Source organism: Manduca sexta, chromosome 15, assembly GCF_014839805.1.
Source record: "Manduca sexta isolate Smith_Timp_Sample1 chromosome 15, JHU_Msex_v1.0, whole genome shotgun sequence".
Lineage (NCBI taxonomy): Eukaryota > Metazoa > Arthropoda > Insecta > Lepidoptera > Sphingidae > Manduca > Manduca sexta.
This window is the reverse complement of record NC_051129.1, coordinates 13,171,091-13,190,297: the sequence shown is the minus strand read 5'-3', so window position 1 is coordinate 13,190,297 and position 19,207 is coordinate 13,171,091. Positions and strand designations below refer to the sequence as shown.

The 19,207-nt window shown below is 37.7% G+C and overlaps 2 protein-coding genes across 2 annotated transcripts in view; one reads left to right on the top strand and one right to left on the bottom strand.

The window, feature by feature from the left end:
• The window catches only part of LOC119189429 (pre-mRNA-splicing factor ATP-dependent RNA helicase PRP16-like), a 10,748-nt gene extending 5,761 nt beyond the window's left edge, over nt 1–4,987 (bottom strand). The window contains exon 1 of the mRNA XM_037438988.1: nt 4,865–4,987. Coding sequence (XP_037294885.1) covers nt 4,865–4,987 — 123 coding nt within the window. The remainder of the gene's footprint in view (nt 1–4,864) is intronic.
• A 2,232-nt stretch (nt 4,988–7,219) lies between these two features.
• LOC115450458 (pre-mRNA-splicing factor ATP-dependent RNA helicase PRP16) lies at nt 7,220–19,206 on the top strand. Its single transcript, XM_037438987.1, has 10 exons — nt 7,220–7,249; nt 10,963–11,046; nt 12,312–12,462; nt 13,769–13,866; nt 14,558–14,785; nt 16,125–16,296; nt 16,934–17,075; nt 17,393–17,553; nt 18,462–18,702; nt 19,020–19,206. Exons 1-10 carry the CDS (start codon nt 7,220–7,222, stop codon nt 19,204–19,206), a joined length of 1,494 nt encoding a protein of 497 aa, XP_037294884.1.
• The last annotated feature ends 1 nt before the right edge of the window (nt 19,207 follows it).

Below are 19,207 nucleotides of genomic sequence, written 5' to 3'. Positions count from 1 at the left end.
GCGTCGCGATCTTAGTATGTATCTAATCTAATCCCATACATAGATTATTTATAAGTATTTCCAAGGAGATTTTCTTCAACAAATTCTATAACAGGTGATGCCCGTCCAGTTCGCAGCGTGTGGCTTTGCATCAAACGCAGCGGCGCATATTATCTCAAATTGATTGCGCACCTAGTATAGACTGCGGCCTGGATGCCTGGTAGACAGCTGGGCGGCCGCTGGGGTTGCCATGGCAACGGAGCAATAACCCCAAATAGGATTGTATTGTGTGGGAGAGATGTTACGATGTTTTAGTGCTATAAATAGAATTGTCTTCAATTTGGATTTTAAAAGATTATTATTTGAATTTTCCTGACAAAATCATATTGCGTTTTTCAACTTAATGTCAGTCCGGCATCTAGAATTTGTGACCGATATGGTCATGGGCTTGTCCCCTATCACATAATGGGAGGGAATACACACGGCGGAGAGTGGATGCACAATTGACACCTAGACCTACCCGTTGGGTGATATAAGGCGCGTATGTGTGTGTGTGTGTATTTCACTTAGCTTCAACATTTGTTGTATATTATTTATCGTAAGCAAAATATTCTGATAGGACATAAATCTCTTAACCTTCTATATACCCTATAAACATATTTACCCAGTAATCCCTATTAAAATCACTGTCTAAATATCACTTTGCAAATCCACAAACATTATATTCCCTTACAGCAACAACACTCTGTGAAGAACCTAAAGTCAAATATTTTGCGGTTAATTAGGTCGATTAACGGACACCGCAGTAATAAATATTTTTAGGGCCCAACTGTCCGTCAACTGACCAATTAACAGCTGACCTCGGTGAAGGAATTATGTTGTGTTGATACGCGCCCTTTTAAATTGTGATGGTGAGAAATGGCCTATATAAAAATGCGTGTTTGGAGGTCAAGTAAAATTGGTCACGTTTTAAATCCTTAGATGAATGTATAACACGGTTGACGATAGGCAATTTGTAATAATTAAAATAAAACTATTTTACGAATTTTATCGCGGTTTTTTATATTATAATTTTCTCCTGACGTTTCGAAGACTTTGCAGCCTTCATGGTCACGGGGGGGACTGAGGTGTTAGTAAAGCGCGGTAAAATCTTTTATTTTAATGTCTAACATTTGCGTAAACGTAAGAAATCACAATTTGTAGTAATTTCCTGAAGAATTATGGTTTGTAAGTAACCTTGGTGAGCTGGGATGTCCAAATATGACAGCTGACTTGACACGCATGTTCTCAAGAATACACTAGATAGTGGTCGCGATATTCATAATAAAAACTGGTGAAAACCCGTTATAGTTGGTAATGCATTATTATGGGCTACGAGCTGTGTTTAGAGGTCAACATAATTCTGACAATCGTCACGCAAGCAACACTGTTTCCAATTGTATTAAGCAGGTGTAGCCATTGGCTGTATAAGATATTTTTTTATTACTAACTTTATGTAAAGGAGTTTTCCGGGATAAAACTCTCGCTTTATATTTTCCCGATAGAAAGTAGCCTTTAACCTTCCCAGGTTTTTAAACAATCTCCATATCAAATATCATAAAAATCCATTAAATAGATTTTGAGAAAATCGTTAATATACAAACATTTTACAATTTGTATAGATTATTTATTATAATATTATCGCCTTAAAATCTTGTCCTTGGTCGCAATATCAGCTTAACAATCTAAAAAAGTCCTTGATTTAAAATCCAATGCCAAAGCTCCAAGTTTAGTATTTTGTCATTGAACTCATTAAGGTATTTGGTTTGTTTCTTAAAAGATTTCAAGGCTTAAGAGACAAGGACTTTTTAATTCCTCGAATTAAAGGTTTTAAACTATTTTTAGGTTTTTTACAAGTCCCAAGGACAGAGGTATTTAAACTTGATTTAAGGAAACTCCAGGTAATAATGGTGATTTATTTATTTGTTTGCAAGAATCATTGTAACAATTACATGGTTACTCCGTTTTTACGGTGTGCTATTTTATAGCTACATCACGAGGTATATCATATTTTGTTGATAATAGGTATGCTGCGCCTGCAAAGAGTTTTGTTTATTATTTTAACCGACTTAAAAGAAAGTAATTTATATACCCGTAAGTATGTATGTTTGTATGTCCGCGATTTTTTCAGAAACTACTGATTCTATTTGGATGAGGTTTTCACTGTTTAATTTTATATTTTTAGGAAAGGTTGAGTGTATAATATATAAGGATGTCGTGTAAATCTTCTGAGATTTACAATGGAACTCTACAATAACAGTAAATGATTCACGATTACTGCGTATATCTATGTATTATTAACTAATAAAAAACGCAAAAGACATAATAATAATAATCTCAGCCCTGTATTATATACTTGCCCACTGCTGAGCACGGGCCTCCTCTACTACTGAGAGGGATTAGGCCTTAGTCCACCACGCTGGCCTAGTGCGGATTGGTAGACTTCACACATCTTCGAAATTTCTATAGAGAACTTCTCAGATGTGCAGGTCTCCTCACGATGTTTTCCTTCAACGTTAAAGCGAACGATAAATTCACAAAGAATACACACATGAATTTAGAAAAGTCAGAGGTGTGCCCTTGGGATTTGAACCTGCGGACATTCGTCTTGGCAGTCCGTTCCACACCCAACTAGGCTATCACCGCAAAAGACATAAACTGTTAATAATTAGTTATACTAACTCTCAACAAACTCAATCGAGAAACTAAAACCTAGAGAGAATGGAAAACAGAGTGATGAAATAGAAACTGGTAACGTCTAAACCATGAAGAAGCTTGAAGCCCAAATAATCCCATTGCTTGTCTCCCTTAAAGAAATCCTTGTGCGCTCGGTCTCGCACCGAATGCACGGCCATGCACGAGGAGATATTTGTTACGGCCCTAGGCACACGGTTAAATGTGTATACGTCATGTTTGTCAATTCACATTAAAGCCTATAAGGACTCGCGAACATTTCCTGATCTTCGCCCCTCCTCCCATCCTGAAAGGTTTCCTTATCCTTTCCCCACACTTCCTTCCCAGCTATCTCCTCCCTCCCAACTTTCCTCCAGGGCCCTGCAGTCGCTAAGCCGGGTGATTCCAGTATCCCATTCGCAGGTTTGCCCCGGTTTTGACTGTGAGGTCCGAAACATTAAAAAAACTTTCCTTGCAATCTACTTCATTTTTTTATTCATAAAAAAATCTTGATTCTATCAAAGGTTCATGAACCTTTTTACCATTACAATTTGCCTTAAATTTCCAAATTCGATAAATATATTGAACAAGCTCGGCAACCCAGCCGGTGTCGATGAACTCCCCGTCCCTGTTCCCGCTCGCACAGCCACGCAGATAAGTCCACAATCACATTCACAATGATATTGCAATTCGCAACCGTCGCTCCGCGTTGCGTAACCGACGTGCTCGCTGTTTGTCTCTTTAATCATTTTTAATATAATGAAGAGTAAAATTGTTTTTCTTTTTTAATCTTTATTTAATGAATAAGCATAGATGAGTAAAATTGGTGCGTCTGGAAATCTTTGGGGGACTCTTATGTTCAGCAGTGGACTTTATGTGGCTGATGATGATGATGAAGAGTAAAATTAAAACTTACTTATTGTAAACATGACGGCCAATATACTAGTTTAAAAGTTGCATCTTCTACAAATTGTATGGAAAAAGTGTGTTTAGTAATTTCTGACCTTTTAAGTACAAACCTCTATAGTCCCATAGAAATTTTGATCCTTATTAACAATAGGATCGATTGGCAGCAAAATTTTGCGTAATTTTTCCATATTCTTCCTTACTACTATTTATACCTTTAAAAATAAACAGTCTAAGAAAGTATTTTATTAACCTGCCCTTTCTGCTCCGTTTCAAAAATCCATCCTATATTTCATTCGCCCTTTTTAATATTGAAATAAATGGTCTTCAATATGTAGTCGAAAGATTACCCTTTTTAGTCTGTTAAAAGATTTGGCTTATTTATTAACGGAATTACAATAAGTTCATCCCCAATGCATCCCACAATAATTATATTAATTTGACGTCCATATTACCCTAGGTGGCCAGTGAAAACCAGTGCTGTGGATTACCACATCATAAAACAGCTTATACTGAAATGACAACCTAGTTCTCGCAGTGTGGACTTGAAACTTGCATCTATTTCTTTTGTATATAATATGTCCTTCTACTGCAACAATATCTTTAAATAAATATCAGCGTGTATTTAATTTAAACTGAGTGACACACATCAAACACACAAATAACCTTTAACCGTTCATTACCCTAAGTGATTAACATTCAGTAAGCGAACAGACCTAGGCGTGTCTAGTTACTGGTACAGTGCCAATCACCTATCGATTTCGGCTCATTAAAACGACAGTTTACGAGCTAAGGTGCGTCGACCTCTGCGTGCAAACTGCGCTTCGATACATACGTTTCACTTTACATGAGATTATATTTCGCGTGGACTTTTTTTGTACGGGCACGTTTATTTGACACCACTTTATCTGATGATAAGGCAAGTAAAAAAAAAAAACAAAACAAAAGAAAACATAAATAAACACCGAGTAATGCCTAGAGGAAGTTCATGTGTAATGATGGGTTGGGTTAGGTTAGGTTGTAAAAGGCGAATAAATAGGGCTTAGAGGGATTCGCGGGATAAGCAGTGGGGGTTTGCTTGCTCTACTACTCCAATTCAACCGACTCGAGATGGACAATTCGGGTGATCCGTCTCCCACTGTGGTCAACAACATAGGCGTTCATTAAGTTTGAGAGCACCTTACCCCCCTCGTTTAAAGGGGACCGCCCTGCGGCATCGCGCAGGGACGGTCGGGCCCCGCGCAATTATCCTAGTGCAACAAGATACCCTGGGCCCGTCTCGTACGGTCCGTAGAAGGCCACCGCGGGTTTTGGTCGGTATGCCGGTGTAGGATTTACACAGGAATAGAGACTCGCTCGGATGATGCTTTAAGTGTTTATTAATATACATCTTTTACGATCGTAATTATTGAACGATCTAGAGCATGCCTAGTATATACATTATTAGATATAATTTCTTGAGGCTCAGTTTCCTTGCCGCCTACTCGATAATCGGAAATACGCACATACTATACACACATAATCTTCGTCTAATATTTAACGAGCAAACTTGTTAATCTACTTTGATCGGTTTGCGTTACTGACGTCAAAGAGTGCATAATATTTGCGCACACGTTACGTTTAGTCTATTTTAATTATTACAATAATGAACTATTTCATTATGTTTAAGTTTATGCTGTCATGTGGTTTTTCCACTAACGACAACTAATGTAGATAGTATATTTGATACTCTCCTTACGATATTGGAAGGCCTTTCTTTTAAGGAAGTCTTGATTTTTGTATCACCTTTCGCTGTGTGTATTCCGTCCTATGATGTGATAAAGTGCGAGCCTATCGCCATATCGGGTAAATTCCGGATTCTGAGCTGATACTGAGTCAAAAAATCCAATATGTCCGACCCGAGGCTCGAACCCGAGACCTCAGCACTGAAGTACCGTAATACAACTACGACGCCAACGCGTCATGTACAGATTAATATCTAAAGATAATTCATTTTATGGATACGGATTTAACCGCCTGATGTCGATAAACATCTCGTTCAGATAAAATATGGAACTATTATCGCAATGAATGCACATTGACGCAAATGCTAGATTTGCTGTTTTTTTATAGTTTTTGTTGTACTGTATTTTAAATCTGGTTGAAGACGAGCTTTAATAATAACAATGTAAGCCGTATATTATATACTGTCCCATTGCTGGGAATGGACCTCCTTTAAAATAAACTGAAAATAAACTGCTCTAACGAAATTAACACATTAGCCTTCTTCTGGGGTTTATTAAAGATCATTTTAATAAAAGTAATTGCTTAACAAATAGCAAATAGCGGTGATAAAACTCCGCATTTTATGAAACGAAATGTCACCATCGAACCATTTTCGGCTTTAACTTCGCAATCGGCTAATGGATTAATAAAACGTTGTGGACAAAATTTCATCAAATGTAAGTGGAATTACTGGAGTGAGTTCGTACGAAATAAAAATACGAAATAAATTGCGTATTATTTGACGTAAGAACTGACGTTGAAAAAATGAAATCTATATTTTGTGAGAGACACACGCACACATTCACCCCTTTCATCTCCGCAGGGGTAGGCAAAGGCGCAACTGATGCACTCACTATCTGCTGTATGTATTTCGTGCCATAACGTGATAGGGCGCGAGCCTATCGCCATAGCGGTCACAAATTCCAGACTCCAAGCTAATGATGAGTAAAAAACCCAATATCAATTTGCCTGCCCGAGGATCGAACCCGAGACCTTAGCACTGCAGTCGTACCGTAATACGCCACGGAGACAGTCAGACATAAAATTAGATTACAGTTGAGCGATAGTAATGGTCTGACACAACTGAGTAGCATATAATTTTGTGGATTAAAAGCCTAACCTTATTCATTAAATAAAGATTATAAAAAAAACTGATTAGCATCTCTGTGTTCTCTTTTAAGGATAATGGTGTCAAATTATATTATGTTTTCATCAGAACGCCAGGCTCAACAGTAATACCAAAATCCATCTGCGGCATCAGATCACAATACTAAAACAATTTCGCTTATTGTTCTGTTTATATTCTGTTCTTAATGAACTGAATCGAAATGACCTAATTTGATTTCGATGTGCCAATTCGTGCATACGTCACAAAATACCGTTATTGTTTTGCGGGCATTCCTTTGTCTCAATTAGGCTAGATATATATCAATTTTAAGGATGCAGGCAGATGGTCGTTCGGATGGTCCAGATATCTTGCTAACCTACTATGGATACAAAGTTATATGATGCATTGAAAGCATAAGATAATATTTTTAGTAGCCGTGATGCTTGCCACTCCTTAGCTTACTTACTTACTTCGCTTAGCTCTTATAAACTATTCAACGGATTTTTATGCAATTTTCAGCAATAAATAAAGTGTTTCAAGAAGAAGGTTTATACATATGTATTATACATATTATATTACAGAAAAGCCGAAAATATCAAAGATTTGTGCCCCATATCTACATTGCTGTGCCAAGCCGGAACGGGTCGCTAGATGAACTATAAACATGAATACTAATTCCATGAAAGAAATTTCTATTCATATTCATATACCAAAACTAATTTTGATAATACAATTCAATTAATGGATACAATGGCTCAAGGGATCCGCAAGGGTGGTTCGGTGACCTCCAATAACCCTGCAATATGGCTTGTGACGTCAATCCACAGTAAAAACTGTATTTGCATACAATAAATGCTTTCACGTAAATTAGTTTGATGTATTATTTCATACATGTCGAACTTGGCTGATGGCGCCACACCTATGTAGTTTACCGCCTTTATATTGTCCTAAAAATGTATATTAAACGTCATAGTTCATACCTAGTTAACATACACTACACTGGTCACGTACGTCGATGCCTGACGAATTTTGGGCCAGGATTGCTACGTTGTGGAGCCCTGACACTGCTAGTCGGCGTCGTGGCAGACCAAAGAAGAGATGGCAGGACGCACTGGATTCATTTAAAAATAACTGGTTCACTATAGCGCAGGATCTCGATTCATGGAAGGATCGTGGGGAGGCCTTTGCCCAACATTGGGACATTATAGGCTGATACGATATGATACAATACGGACATACACTATCAGGTACCAAACTTCCTCGATCATCTACGCTTCAAAGAACAAACTGTATAAGTACTGTACTGTCGTACAAAAGCTCAAAAGCGGTATCTCAAAAAAAATCAGTCTTGATTTTTATGTCGTTACATAACTTAAAGAAATACCCATCCAATGAACTTACCTAAATAACGGTATCTTGTTTAGAACTTGTTAAAAAACCTTAAAAGAGTTTCTCTCTCAGTTTTACATACAAAACTATAAAACTATATTTACAAAACTTCGATTATCTGGAAATAAGGATTCCCTGACATACCGCTTTTGCGCTTAGCACGACAGTGTAGCAGAGTCGAAACTATAACTATAGTATATAAAAGTCGTAACAAATATTCCTGGAATTGACCTCATATCCAGTCAGCTGAACTGCATAACAAATGGCATGACTTGACAAATTCAGTACCTATGTATTTTTCGAAATAAAAATATATAAATTTGATTCTCAGAATCTATGTTAGCTAACTAGAATAAATCGGAACACCCTGTATAAAATTCGCAACGTTTTAAGAAACCAAATTCGTAATCTTTGTAAATATTTGACCCAAAGCGTTAATTAAATTAGCATTTCTCATTTTGAAGTTGGTTTAGCGCAAACACGTGGTTTGAACGTAATTGTTTGCAATAATTGGATTAGGAAATGTTACAAGCACGCTATACTTGTATACAAAAGTTAAGCAGTTTATGCATTTTTTGCGAAAAAGAAAGAAAAGAAAGAAACTTAGATTTTATTATGGAGAGAATATAAGTATAATGTCTACAATGAAAGCAGAGTAAATACATATATAAAGAAATATACCACAATTATACCCATTGTACCAACAATAGGATCCCTCATTCAGCACCTAGCTGCAGTACCAGCCACTGATACTGCAGCGCTGATTTTCAACATAAGAGGTAATCTTTCTAATGATCTACTAAATCTACGAAATTGATTCTAAAAATTCCGTCTATAATAGACTCTTCACTCCCATCTTTTGGAATCGACATGATTAAAAACAATTCGACAGATTTTTTACGACCGCTCCTCTGTCAAATTAAACCCATATACCAGCAAATGGTGTTAGAAAACCCCACGCAAAATATTACCCAAGTGCAGTACATTACTATCATGACCACAGGCGGAGGAAAAAGACACTTATAAAAACAAACCTACTATAAAGTAAAACAAAAAAAAAATATATGCGTGTGTATTCTTTGTCATTTATTGTTCCTTGAAACGATAAAGGAAACATCGTGAGGAAACCTATGTAGGTTTCCTCCGATGTAGGTATATGTATACCTTAAAATTCTATATAATAATTTCGAAGGTATGTAAAGTCTGTCTACTAGCCCAGCGTGGGCTTGAACCTTCAGTATATGAAGTGATTTCTCGGTGCCGCGTGTTCGCACCAACTTATTACGGCAGACACCATTGACGCGTGCGCTGCGTGTGCTCAATGCTTTGTCCAAACAGATTGATATGTTTTCATGTTCTTTGACGGCATTTACATCAGCCACTTTTGTGACAGTAAGTAATAATAAAATATTTTAATAACTAATGTACCACGCTATTGTATTTTATATTACCTGTAAAATAGTTGTATATGGAAATAAATAAATAAATGAAGAGGCCTGAGCTCAGCAGAACAGTATACAATACAATGCAGGTATTATTATATTAAAACACGTTAAAATGTACATACCAGGTGACATTATATAGATAAAAAGAGGTGCAGTGCGTCGGTGCCTCGTATTGACGTCATCCACGGTGATTAGATACAATACATTGGAAACAATGATCCTAGCTATTATAAAAATAAGTTTATTGTATACTCGTACAAATAGGTGTTAGGGGTGGCTTGACTACTCACGTCTTTAAAATATTTCGCAATCTAAAAGAAAAATGACTGACTTGCGTAGTTGTGTTAAGTGCGCGGTAATACCGGCGCTCTGAGGTACCGGTTCGAATCCCGAGTCGGGCAAACTGATATTGGGTTTTCTTGCTCAGTATCAGCGCAAAATTTTTATAATTTGTGCATAGCGATAGGTATTGTTAAATTTTGAAATTTAAAACTGGGGCCTTAGTTGTACTTGTTTCTACCCCTACGGGGATGAAGGGTAATAGATGTTTGATTTCGTTTTTTGTTTTAAAAGGAGAATTATAACAAAGTTTCTGAATGTATTGAATTATGCAGTTTCAGAGTTTCTTTGTAGTGGATACTTCCTGGATGTCCGAACGTATATAAAAATTCCTTCTTGAATAGAAAAGTTATACTATCCCAGAGTAACATAGGCTATATTTAGTTTCCATTACTATATAGATCCTAGAAAAATTACACACATTTCCAATGACTGCTTTATCATACTGACTACAGTTTTTTTTTTTTTCATTTATTTAACCACCAACAGTTGTTTACATCAATACGTGTGAATAAAAAAAAAACAATACCATTAAGTTCCGTAAGTGTACCAATTATGTTAAGGTTAGCACAGCATACACGAGTTTAAATCTTATAGTAATAAATATGAATAAAACATATAAAATGTATCTGTGTTGTGTGACCAAAACAATGGCCTTCCACAAATATTGTATCACCTGGGACAAAACCACTCCTACAAAGTACACGCCCATCCTCTGCCTGAGGAATTAACAGGAATAGAAGCGTAATATCAAGTTTTCTAATTTTGTATTCTTCTATAAAATATTAACATTATTTAAATAATTTAGTTTAAACAGAAACTGGCTTGGAACGAAACCAATCACGAATTAAAAATCAATTCATATACCATAATAAGAATTGAAAAGTTCTTGCTGTAAAAAAACTGCATTTATATGCCTTTGGAGATACAAACTCTAAACAAAAAACATTCATAAAACAGTATTACAAAGATATTGCTAAAACCTAATTGTATTTATATCTACCGATCTCTTTGAAACTCCACGCTTAGCACTAAATTTCATAATGCGCTCCATGATGTCAAAGATAAGAACAGGTACCACAACTTAAAACAAAGATTATTCCATATTCAGGGGATCACGATCCTCAGCAATGAGGAACACGATACGAAGAGATCCCAAACTTCATGATGCGCTCCACGATAATTGGCACAACTTAAAACAAAGATTACTCCATATACAGAAGGTCACGACTCTCAGCAATGAGGAACATGATACGAAGAGGATCCGTTTGATATAACCTCTAATTAATAAGTTTCTAACCTAAAAATATTTTTGTGCAGGCGCTTCAAATCCACCTGCAACCTGATGAAGGCGACATCCTCATATTCATGCCAGGCCAAGAGGACATCGAAGTGACGTGCGAGGTAATTATTGAGGAAAACACCTTACAGTATTATTAGCAAATCGAGTTAAATAACACGTACAGACGTATGTACGCTAAGAGTACGCACCGGTTACAGTTGTTATTCTTAATGATTAAAAATAATGATAAAATTTGGAACGAAAAAAAATATTGAAAAAGCTATCAAAGCAATTTTTAACATATTTTGATTAGGGCTAACGCAATCGATGTGTTTATTAAAGCTGTTTTTGATTGCTTTGAATGACGAGACGAGCTTGTCGTTCGCCTGATGGTAAGGGATTCGACCGCCCATAAACAGTAGAAACACCATCCAACATCTTGTATTACAAAGCATTGTTTGATATTGCACTGCGCTAGCCATCCTGAGACATGAGATATTCAGTCTTATTATGTCCAGTGGTTACACTGGCTACAATATCCTTCAAACCGGAACACGACAGTGACTACACACTGCTGCTTGGCGCCTGAAATAGACATTGCATTGGTACCTCCCAGGCGGACTCTTACATATGAGAGACCTACCACCTCATTGCTGAGTACACACATTTATACGCGTTATTTCCCACTATATTTAGCCGTTTAATACGCTATTAGCTCGCTTAAAAACGATTAAAACAACGCACAAACATACTTTAAATCTAAACAAATATATATACCAAGATATATTACATAATTAAATACATTACCTATATTTAAATGACTCGGAATAAATAACCTTATTTGTATTATGCAATGGTTTGCGGTTTTTATATAACACAGCGTAGATAATACCAAGCGACATGACACTAATGAAACGCACTAATGTAATACTTAAGGCAATGTTTACATCAAATGTGGTAAAAAAAAACATTATTTTTAGATGTTAAAAGAAAGTAATTCACTGAAGTATATTTGATATAGGAGATTCATTTCTCATGAATCTTTAAGGACTGAAGTCACTTCACTCGTATACTGATCATAGTAAGGTTTTCCAAAGAATAACTGAAACGTTGGTCGCATATATGAATCAGTTTGATTTATTGTCTAAAATCTAACAGAACTACTTAAATCCGCTAGAACATGACTAGGGAGTGCAGATCTTTTAATATAAAGGAACGAAAGGAAAATGTAATTACTCCAAGATACAACACTAATGCAAACACCACGCATAAGCTAGTAAAAAGCAATAAATATTTAATAGATATTCTTTCTTCAGACATCTTACAACATCATAATAAAACACCTAAACCATTCTAAAAATTCCAAATTCTATTATTTGCTCTCCAGGTGCTAACGGAAAGACTGACAGACCTGGACAGCGCGCCTCCCCTGACGGTGCTGCCCATCTACTCCCAGCTTCCAGCCGACCTGCAAGCCAAGATATTCCAGAGAGCGCCGCCGGGACAGAGGAAGTGCATCGTCGCTACCAACATTGCAGGTGAGTTGATTGGCTTTAGATCTGGACTGATTCTCATTGCTCTGTTACTGGTGGTAGGTCTGTCATGTGAGAGTCCGCTTGGGTAGGTATCAACGCAATGTCTATTTGAGCCGCCAAGCAGCATTGTGTAGTCACTGTTGTAAACTTGAAAGACATTATAGCCAGTGTAACTACTGGACATAATGAGACATATCACGTCGCAGGATGGCGAGCGCAATGGAATACCAAACAATACTTTGTAATTCAAGGTGTTGGATGGTGTTTCTACTGTTTATGGGCGGTCGTATCGCTTACCATTAGGCGAACGGCAAGCTCGTCTCGTCATTCAAAGAAATAAAAAAAAACTGGATTAGATTCTCATAGAAACTAGATTAACTATTGCTTTTTAAAGATGCTTGATGTATATTATGGTTATTTAATATATGGTTTCTTTATAACGCAATGTAAAAACTACCAGAAAATTGAAATCCAGTCAAAGGTAGCAAATAGAATAAAATATAACCAATAATATTGGTTCTATCTCAACAATACATTCGAATTCCTAAGAAATAGCAATATTTTGACAATAATTTATCAAGTTTGGGGACTACACAAAGAATTGGAAAGTAATTGGAACAATTTAGTTTTTGTTGTGTGTATTTTAAGGGGCCATTGTTGTTTGAAGGACAACAGGACAAAAGCACAATAAAGGACAAAACATTATGTTAAATGACAAAAACGCAAATGCGGAAAACGAAAATGTCATACTTCATTAGAGAAAAATGTTATTTTAAATTCGATAAAAACTGTATTTGTTTCTGTTTTTATCTATACCAATATTATAAAGCTGAAAAGTTTGTTTGATTGAAGGCGCTAGTCTCAGGAACTCCTAAATCGATTTTGATAAAGTTGCACTTTGATACTACATAACTCCTGGCTGCCATAAGGTACAATTTTTATCTCGGTAAAATTTTTCACCCAGGCGGACTTTCAAACAATTTTATTATAAAACATTTTTAATACAGTCATATTCTGTCCGCTAGGAATTTATTTATTTATTCTAAATTGTATATTTATCTTGTTTACCTAAATTGTAGATAAGATTCGAAATTTTGTTAGATATCCTTTTAGACAATTAACTACCTTTTCTATTAATTAACTATACTATAGTTTCTTTCCCGCTCTTTGATAGGAACTGCAACCTCCCTAAAGTAATAACTAACAGAATATAAAATTATAATGTATAGGTAACATTATCGGATGAGTAAACTCCTGTCATTGAATTGGAAATTTTTATTGTTGTTTAAGGCAATTGTTTTGTTTCTAGAAACTTCGTTGACTGTGGATGGCATAATGTACGTCATAGACTGCGGTTACTGCAAGCTGAAGGTTTACAATCCCAGGATCGGTATGGACGCGCTGCAGGTAATATTATTATTGTATTTTTGCACTATCATCGCCATCACGATTTCTTATGTTTAGGAGAATAGGCATCGACATAAAACTAGTATTCGGGTTTTATAGATTTTATTGTATTTTTATTTTTTTCCGTTATTATGAAAGTTGTAAAGTCTTTGAAACGTCGGGAGAAAAATAGAATAAAAATAAAATCCAAAAACCAGTTTAAATTTGACATCGTCACCAGCAGCCTATAGGATTCTTATATAAGTATCTTCACATCATGACATGTCTCATGGTTTCGAACTAGACGCATCGAGTTTTCCAGAGCGGTATAATCTGCAAAAGCTAATACTATATTTTTAATATTTTATTTTAATCTAGCTGACCCGACAGACGTTGTCCTGTCTTAACTATGTATGCACGCACGCATTCTGTCGATCGCTGACAGTTATTTGAAACCACTGCCAGTTATGTAAAATTAATATTGTCGTTGTTTTCTTAAATTTTCTAATTTTCCGCGCAATCTTTTGATTTTTTTCTTTCATAAGAACCTTCCTGACAATAACAAACACAACAAAAAAGCTATTTAAGCCGTTCTTAAGCACCTCTTAACGCTAAAACAAGTTTATAAGTAAGACTATATATTTCTGATATTTAATTTTGTGAAAGTCGGTGTACGTAAAACAAAAGCTAATAAAGTGTACCATGTGCCCAGATCTACCCGGTGAGCCAGGCCAACGCGCGGCAGCGAGCCGGGCGCGCGGGCCGCACCGGGCCCGGCAAGGCCTTCTGCCTCTACACGCAGCGCCAGTACCAGCACGAGCTGCTGGCCGCCACCGTGCCCGAGATCCAGCGCACCAACCTCGCCAACACCGTGCTGCTGCTCAAGTCGCTCGGCGTCGAGGACCTGCTCGCCTTCCACTTCATGGACCCGCCGCCGCAGGTCAGTGGAAGCCGGGCCAAAACTATTTCAAAATCCACAGGATCTCTTTATCCGTGCTGAACCACCCAGTCACTAGGAAAAAGTTTTTGTATTTTTTCACTAGATATTTAGACTATAGATTGTAGAAGATCTTGATTAGAAATGTTGGTAACAATTCTCTTGAAAATAGAATATAGAATTATATTTTTCTTCTCCTATAACCTTCTTCTGTTGCGTAACGGCTTAATCAAATATATACCTTATTTACAATATGTGAATGAATCCTAGCTGAATTTCGGCTACGGCGGCCAATCTTAACGGAGATCAGCCACGCAGGAGATATAGCTGTGTGCGCAATATACAGATGCACTCTCTGTTCCTTCACTCTCATAGTGCGGTGAGATGGCAATCCGACATGATCGGAGAGGTTTACGTGCTTTCCGAAGCACGGAGATATCACACCGCCAACTTCGTAACTCCGAATAATTTTTGAAATGGAAAAACCCAGTCACAATTATTTTTCGCCCGACCCGGTATCGGAACCCAGGACCTCAGCGCCATAGTCGTACGCATTACAACTACGCAACCGAGGCAGTGATTGTATAGTCTCAATTCAATAGACAACCTGGCACCACAATACTCAAGAACCATTCAAACATTACGAGTGTCGCCTCTTAGCCTCTGGAACAATGGAAGGTCCAATAAATTCATTGAGCACTCATTACGTACGCTGAGCCCGTACAGTTCAAGCACTCGCGGTTCAATCGAAAAAACATTCAATAAAATGCTATTTTTGGCATTGTACATGTCTTGAGTTCATGTTGAATAATTAAGTAGTCGTTTTATTTTAATTTTCGAAAACAAAAATGCTTTTAAAATACATACTTTATAAATGAGAGGAATATACCGAGAATGATAATCACAAAAATGACCAGTCTGTATATAGTGACAAAGACAATGTGGAATGAATAATTATAGATTAGTCCGTGGAAAGACAACTACGGGCCGTTCGTTCGTTTTGTCTTATATGCACTTGTTATATTTAATTTAATTATCTACAGAATCAAAACATTTTTTTTTAATTTTGCCCTTAAAAAGGGTAAATCCGTCATACAAGAAGATTTTATTGAAATCACTGGTAAAATAACATCTTTTTCAATGTAGCACTATCAAAGGCTGGCAGCTTTGATAATACGTTGCAATCAGTGATATTCGTGGCGACCCATCAAATACCTGACTTGCCCAATCCTTGACGAACGATATCGCTCTCACGATCTCTTTAGCACTAAGGTTATGATCTACTATGGTCAATTACCTTCCTCGTGTGCCCATTAATAATCCAAATATTCTGTGACTCCAGGACACAATCCTGAACTCGATGTACCAGCTGTGGATCCTGGGCGCCCTGGACGGGACGGGCGCGCTGACGCCCCTGGGTCGGCAGATGGCGGAGTTCCCCCTGGACCCGCCGCAGTGTCATATGCTCATCGTCTCCGCCGACATGGGATGCAGCGCCGAAGTGCTTATTATTGGTATGGTTTGTTACTGAAGTTTGAATTTCATGTATAAATCTCTTTACATATAATAAAATTGTAACAGGCCAGTACATTATTAGAGCAACAGTAGGCAAAACAACAGTTTGCCATATTTTCTGTCTGTCAGTATGTTTGTACAGGCAAAAACTACTGCATGGTTTTCACCGATGTATTACTTTTCACTCTAACTTAAAATATAAGCTACATTTTATCCCTAGAAAATATATACCGGGACATTTATCCCTAAAAACTTTTTCACACGGGACCAAAAGCTATTAAATAATATATAAATGTTTTCCTAATACGTTTTTAGTTATGAATTTGCTTTATCTTTTTAGTAGTATATGTATGTGTCCTCAAACGATTCAGTTTTGTAATATTTGTAAGATAACTGCTGACTTTGCTGGTGGTAGGATATATTTTATATCCGCCCGGAGATCGACCATCGCACACAAGGTGTTAAAACCCGCCATAGTGGCCCTCGTGAGTCGCGTTCCGGGATCAGCCTGTGTATATACGGTTCCAAGAGGCCGACATAATTGTGTCGACTGTCAAGAGGTGACATCTACATAAGATTTAGGATCAATAAACACGGAATGGTAAAATAACATAATGGATGATGATTTGTCCCCAGTGTCAATGTTGTCGGTGCCGTCAGTGTTCTACCGGCCGCAGGGGCGCGAAGAGGAAGCCGACTCCGTCAAGGAGAAGTTCCAAGTTCCAGAATCTGATCACCTCACGTTACTACACTTGTACAACCAGTGGAAATCTAACAAGTACGTTGGTTTCATTCCTGACGTCGCTTCTGATTTATTCAATTTGAAATAATTTACTTTACTGTTGTTACCTGAGTACTGATTTTTCAGCAGCAACAGTTCATTTTATACGAAAACACGACACGAACAATTGTTGTTGGTCAAGATCAACGTATACAAATAAATATTGGCGTTCGTGTCTTATTTCATGACATTTTTTCCCCTAGAATATTAGAGGCTTGATTTTCCAAGATAAAATCGACTATAGAATATATGCATTTCTTTTGTTTCATCTGTAGAGTAGTTTATAGCAAAAGGACCTGGTTTGTTCATTCTAGTTACTCGAGTCAGTGGTGTACGGAGCACTTCGTGCACGCGAAGGCGATGCGCAAGGTGCGGGAGGTCCGCCAGCAGCTGAAGGACATCCTGCAGCAGCAGCGCCTGCCGCTGGTGTCCTGCGGCACCGACTGGGACACCGTGCGCAAGTGCATCTGCTCCGGTACGCACTAGCATATCATATGGGCTCACCACTCGTCATCAATCAGTACACCTATTTTAAGCTCAAAGAGTAGGCAACGACGCAATTAGTTCACCCACTATTTTGTCAACCACCAGTTTCATTCCGTTCCATAATATGATAGCGGGCAAGCCCATTGCCACATCGGGCACAAATACCACATTCCGATACAGTTACTGGGCAGAAAAACCCAGTGTCACTGCCCGACCCGTGATTCGAACCCTAAACTAGAGCAATAGTCAAACCGCGCACGCAATACTACGCCACCGAGGCAGTCAACACTGCACCTTTTTATACTAAGGAATGGCAACGAGCAATCCTCACCTGGTAATGGCGCCTATCCAAACAGCAGCAACACCCGGACTTTGAATTAAAACACTGCGTGGTTATTGCACTACACTCCTCACCTCGAGACAATAGATATTATTAGAAAGCAGTTAACCCATGGATTGTCCCCCAGCCAAAAATTGATTAACAAAAAACAAACCTTATTTCATGACCATTAAAGGCCCTCGAAAGAATTGCCTGCAGTCGTTTGTCTACAGACAAGTAATGTGTTAACATGACCTATGTATTTGATAATGTTACACTCTACTAACCATTGCCAGCGGCTCCGCCCGAGTGAAAAAGTATGTCTGGGATATCTTCTCGGGATAAAAAGTAGCCCTATACCACTCACAAGTAATGTAGTTTCCTATTAAAAAAATCAAAATCGGTTTAGTAGTTCCTGAGATGAGCGCGTTTAAACAAACAAACTCATCAGCTTTATATATTAGTATACATTTGACGAAGAGCATTTACTAAAGCATCATGAAACAGGAGCTATTAGAGATCCATTTACCTCAAATATGAAATCTGAACCAACATCTAACCCCACCAACACTCCACAGCATACTTCCAACAAGCAGCTCGTCTGAAAGGCATAGGCGAGTACGTAAACTGCCGCACGGGCATGCCCTGCCATCTCCATCCCACCTCGGCTCTGTTCGGACTGGGGTCCTCGCCGGACTACGTGGTGTACCACGAGCTGATGATGACCACGAAGGAGTACATGCACTGCGTCACCGCTGTCGACGGACGCTGGTTGGCCGAGTTGGGACCGATGTTCTTCTCCGTTAAGGAGACTGGGAAGTGAGTATACTTATCGCAGTGGAACTGATTCTACATTAAAATATAAATGTAAATGAGTATCTAAATTTGAATGTTTAGTGTAAGTATATTTATATTGTAAATACAATATGTGATGCTCGTTAGAAGTAAATGTGGAATCCCATGAATGGATTTGAAATAAAAAAACAATGTTGGCAGTTAATAATTTAAACACAATTCGTTAAAAAATATCTAATAAATTTACTAAGTTTATAATTTTATTTTTAAGTAAAAAAATAGTCGAATTGAGAACCTCCTCCTTTTTTTGAAGTCTATTAAAAATTCTTTCACTTTATCAGATCAAACCGCGACAAGCGTAAAGAAGCGGCGGTACACCTCCAGCGAATGGAAGAAGAGATGAAGCAAGCAGAGCAGAAGATGGCAGAAGACAGGAAGAAGAGAGACGAAGACGTACCGGTCAAACAGGAGATCGCGACTCCCGGACTCAACACGCCGAGGCGGACTCCACACAGACTCGGCTTGTAGA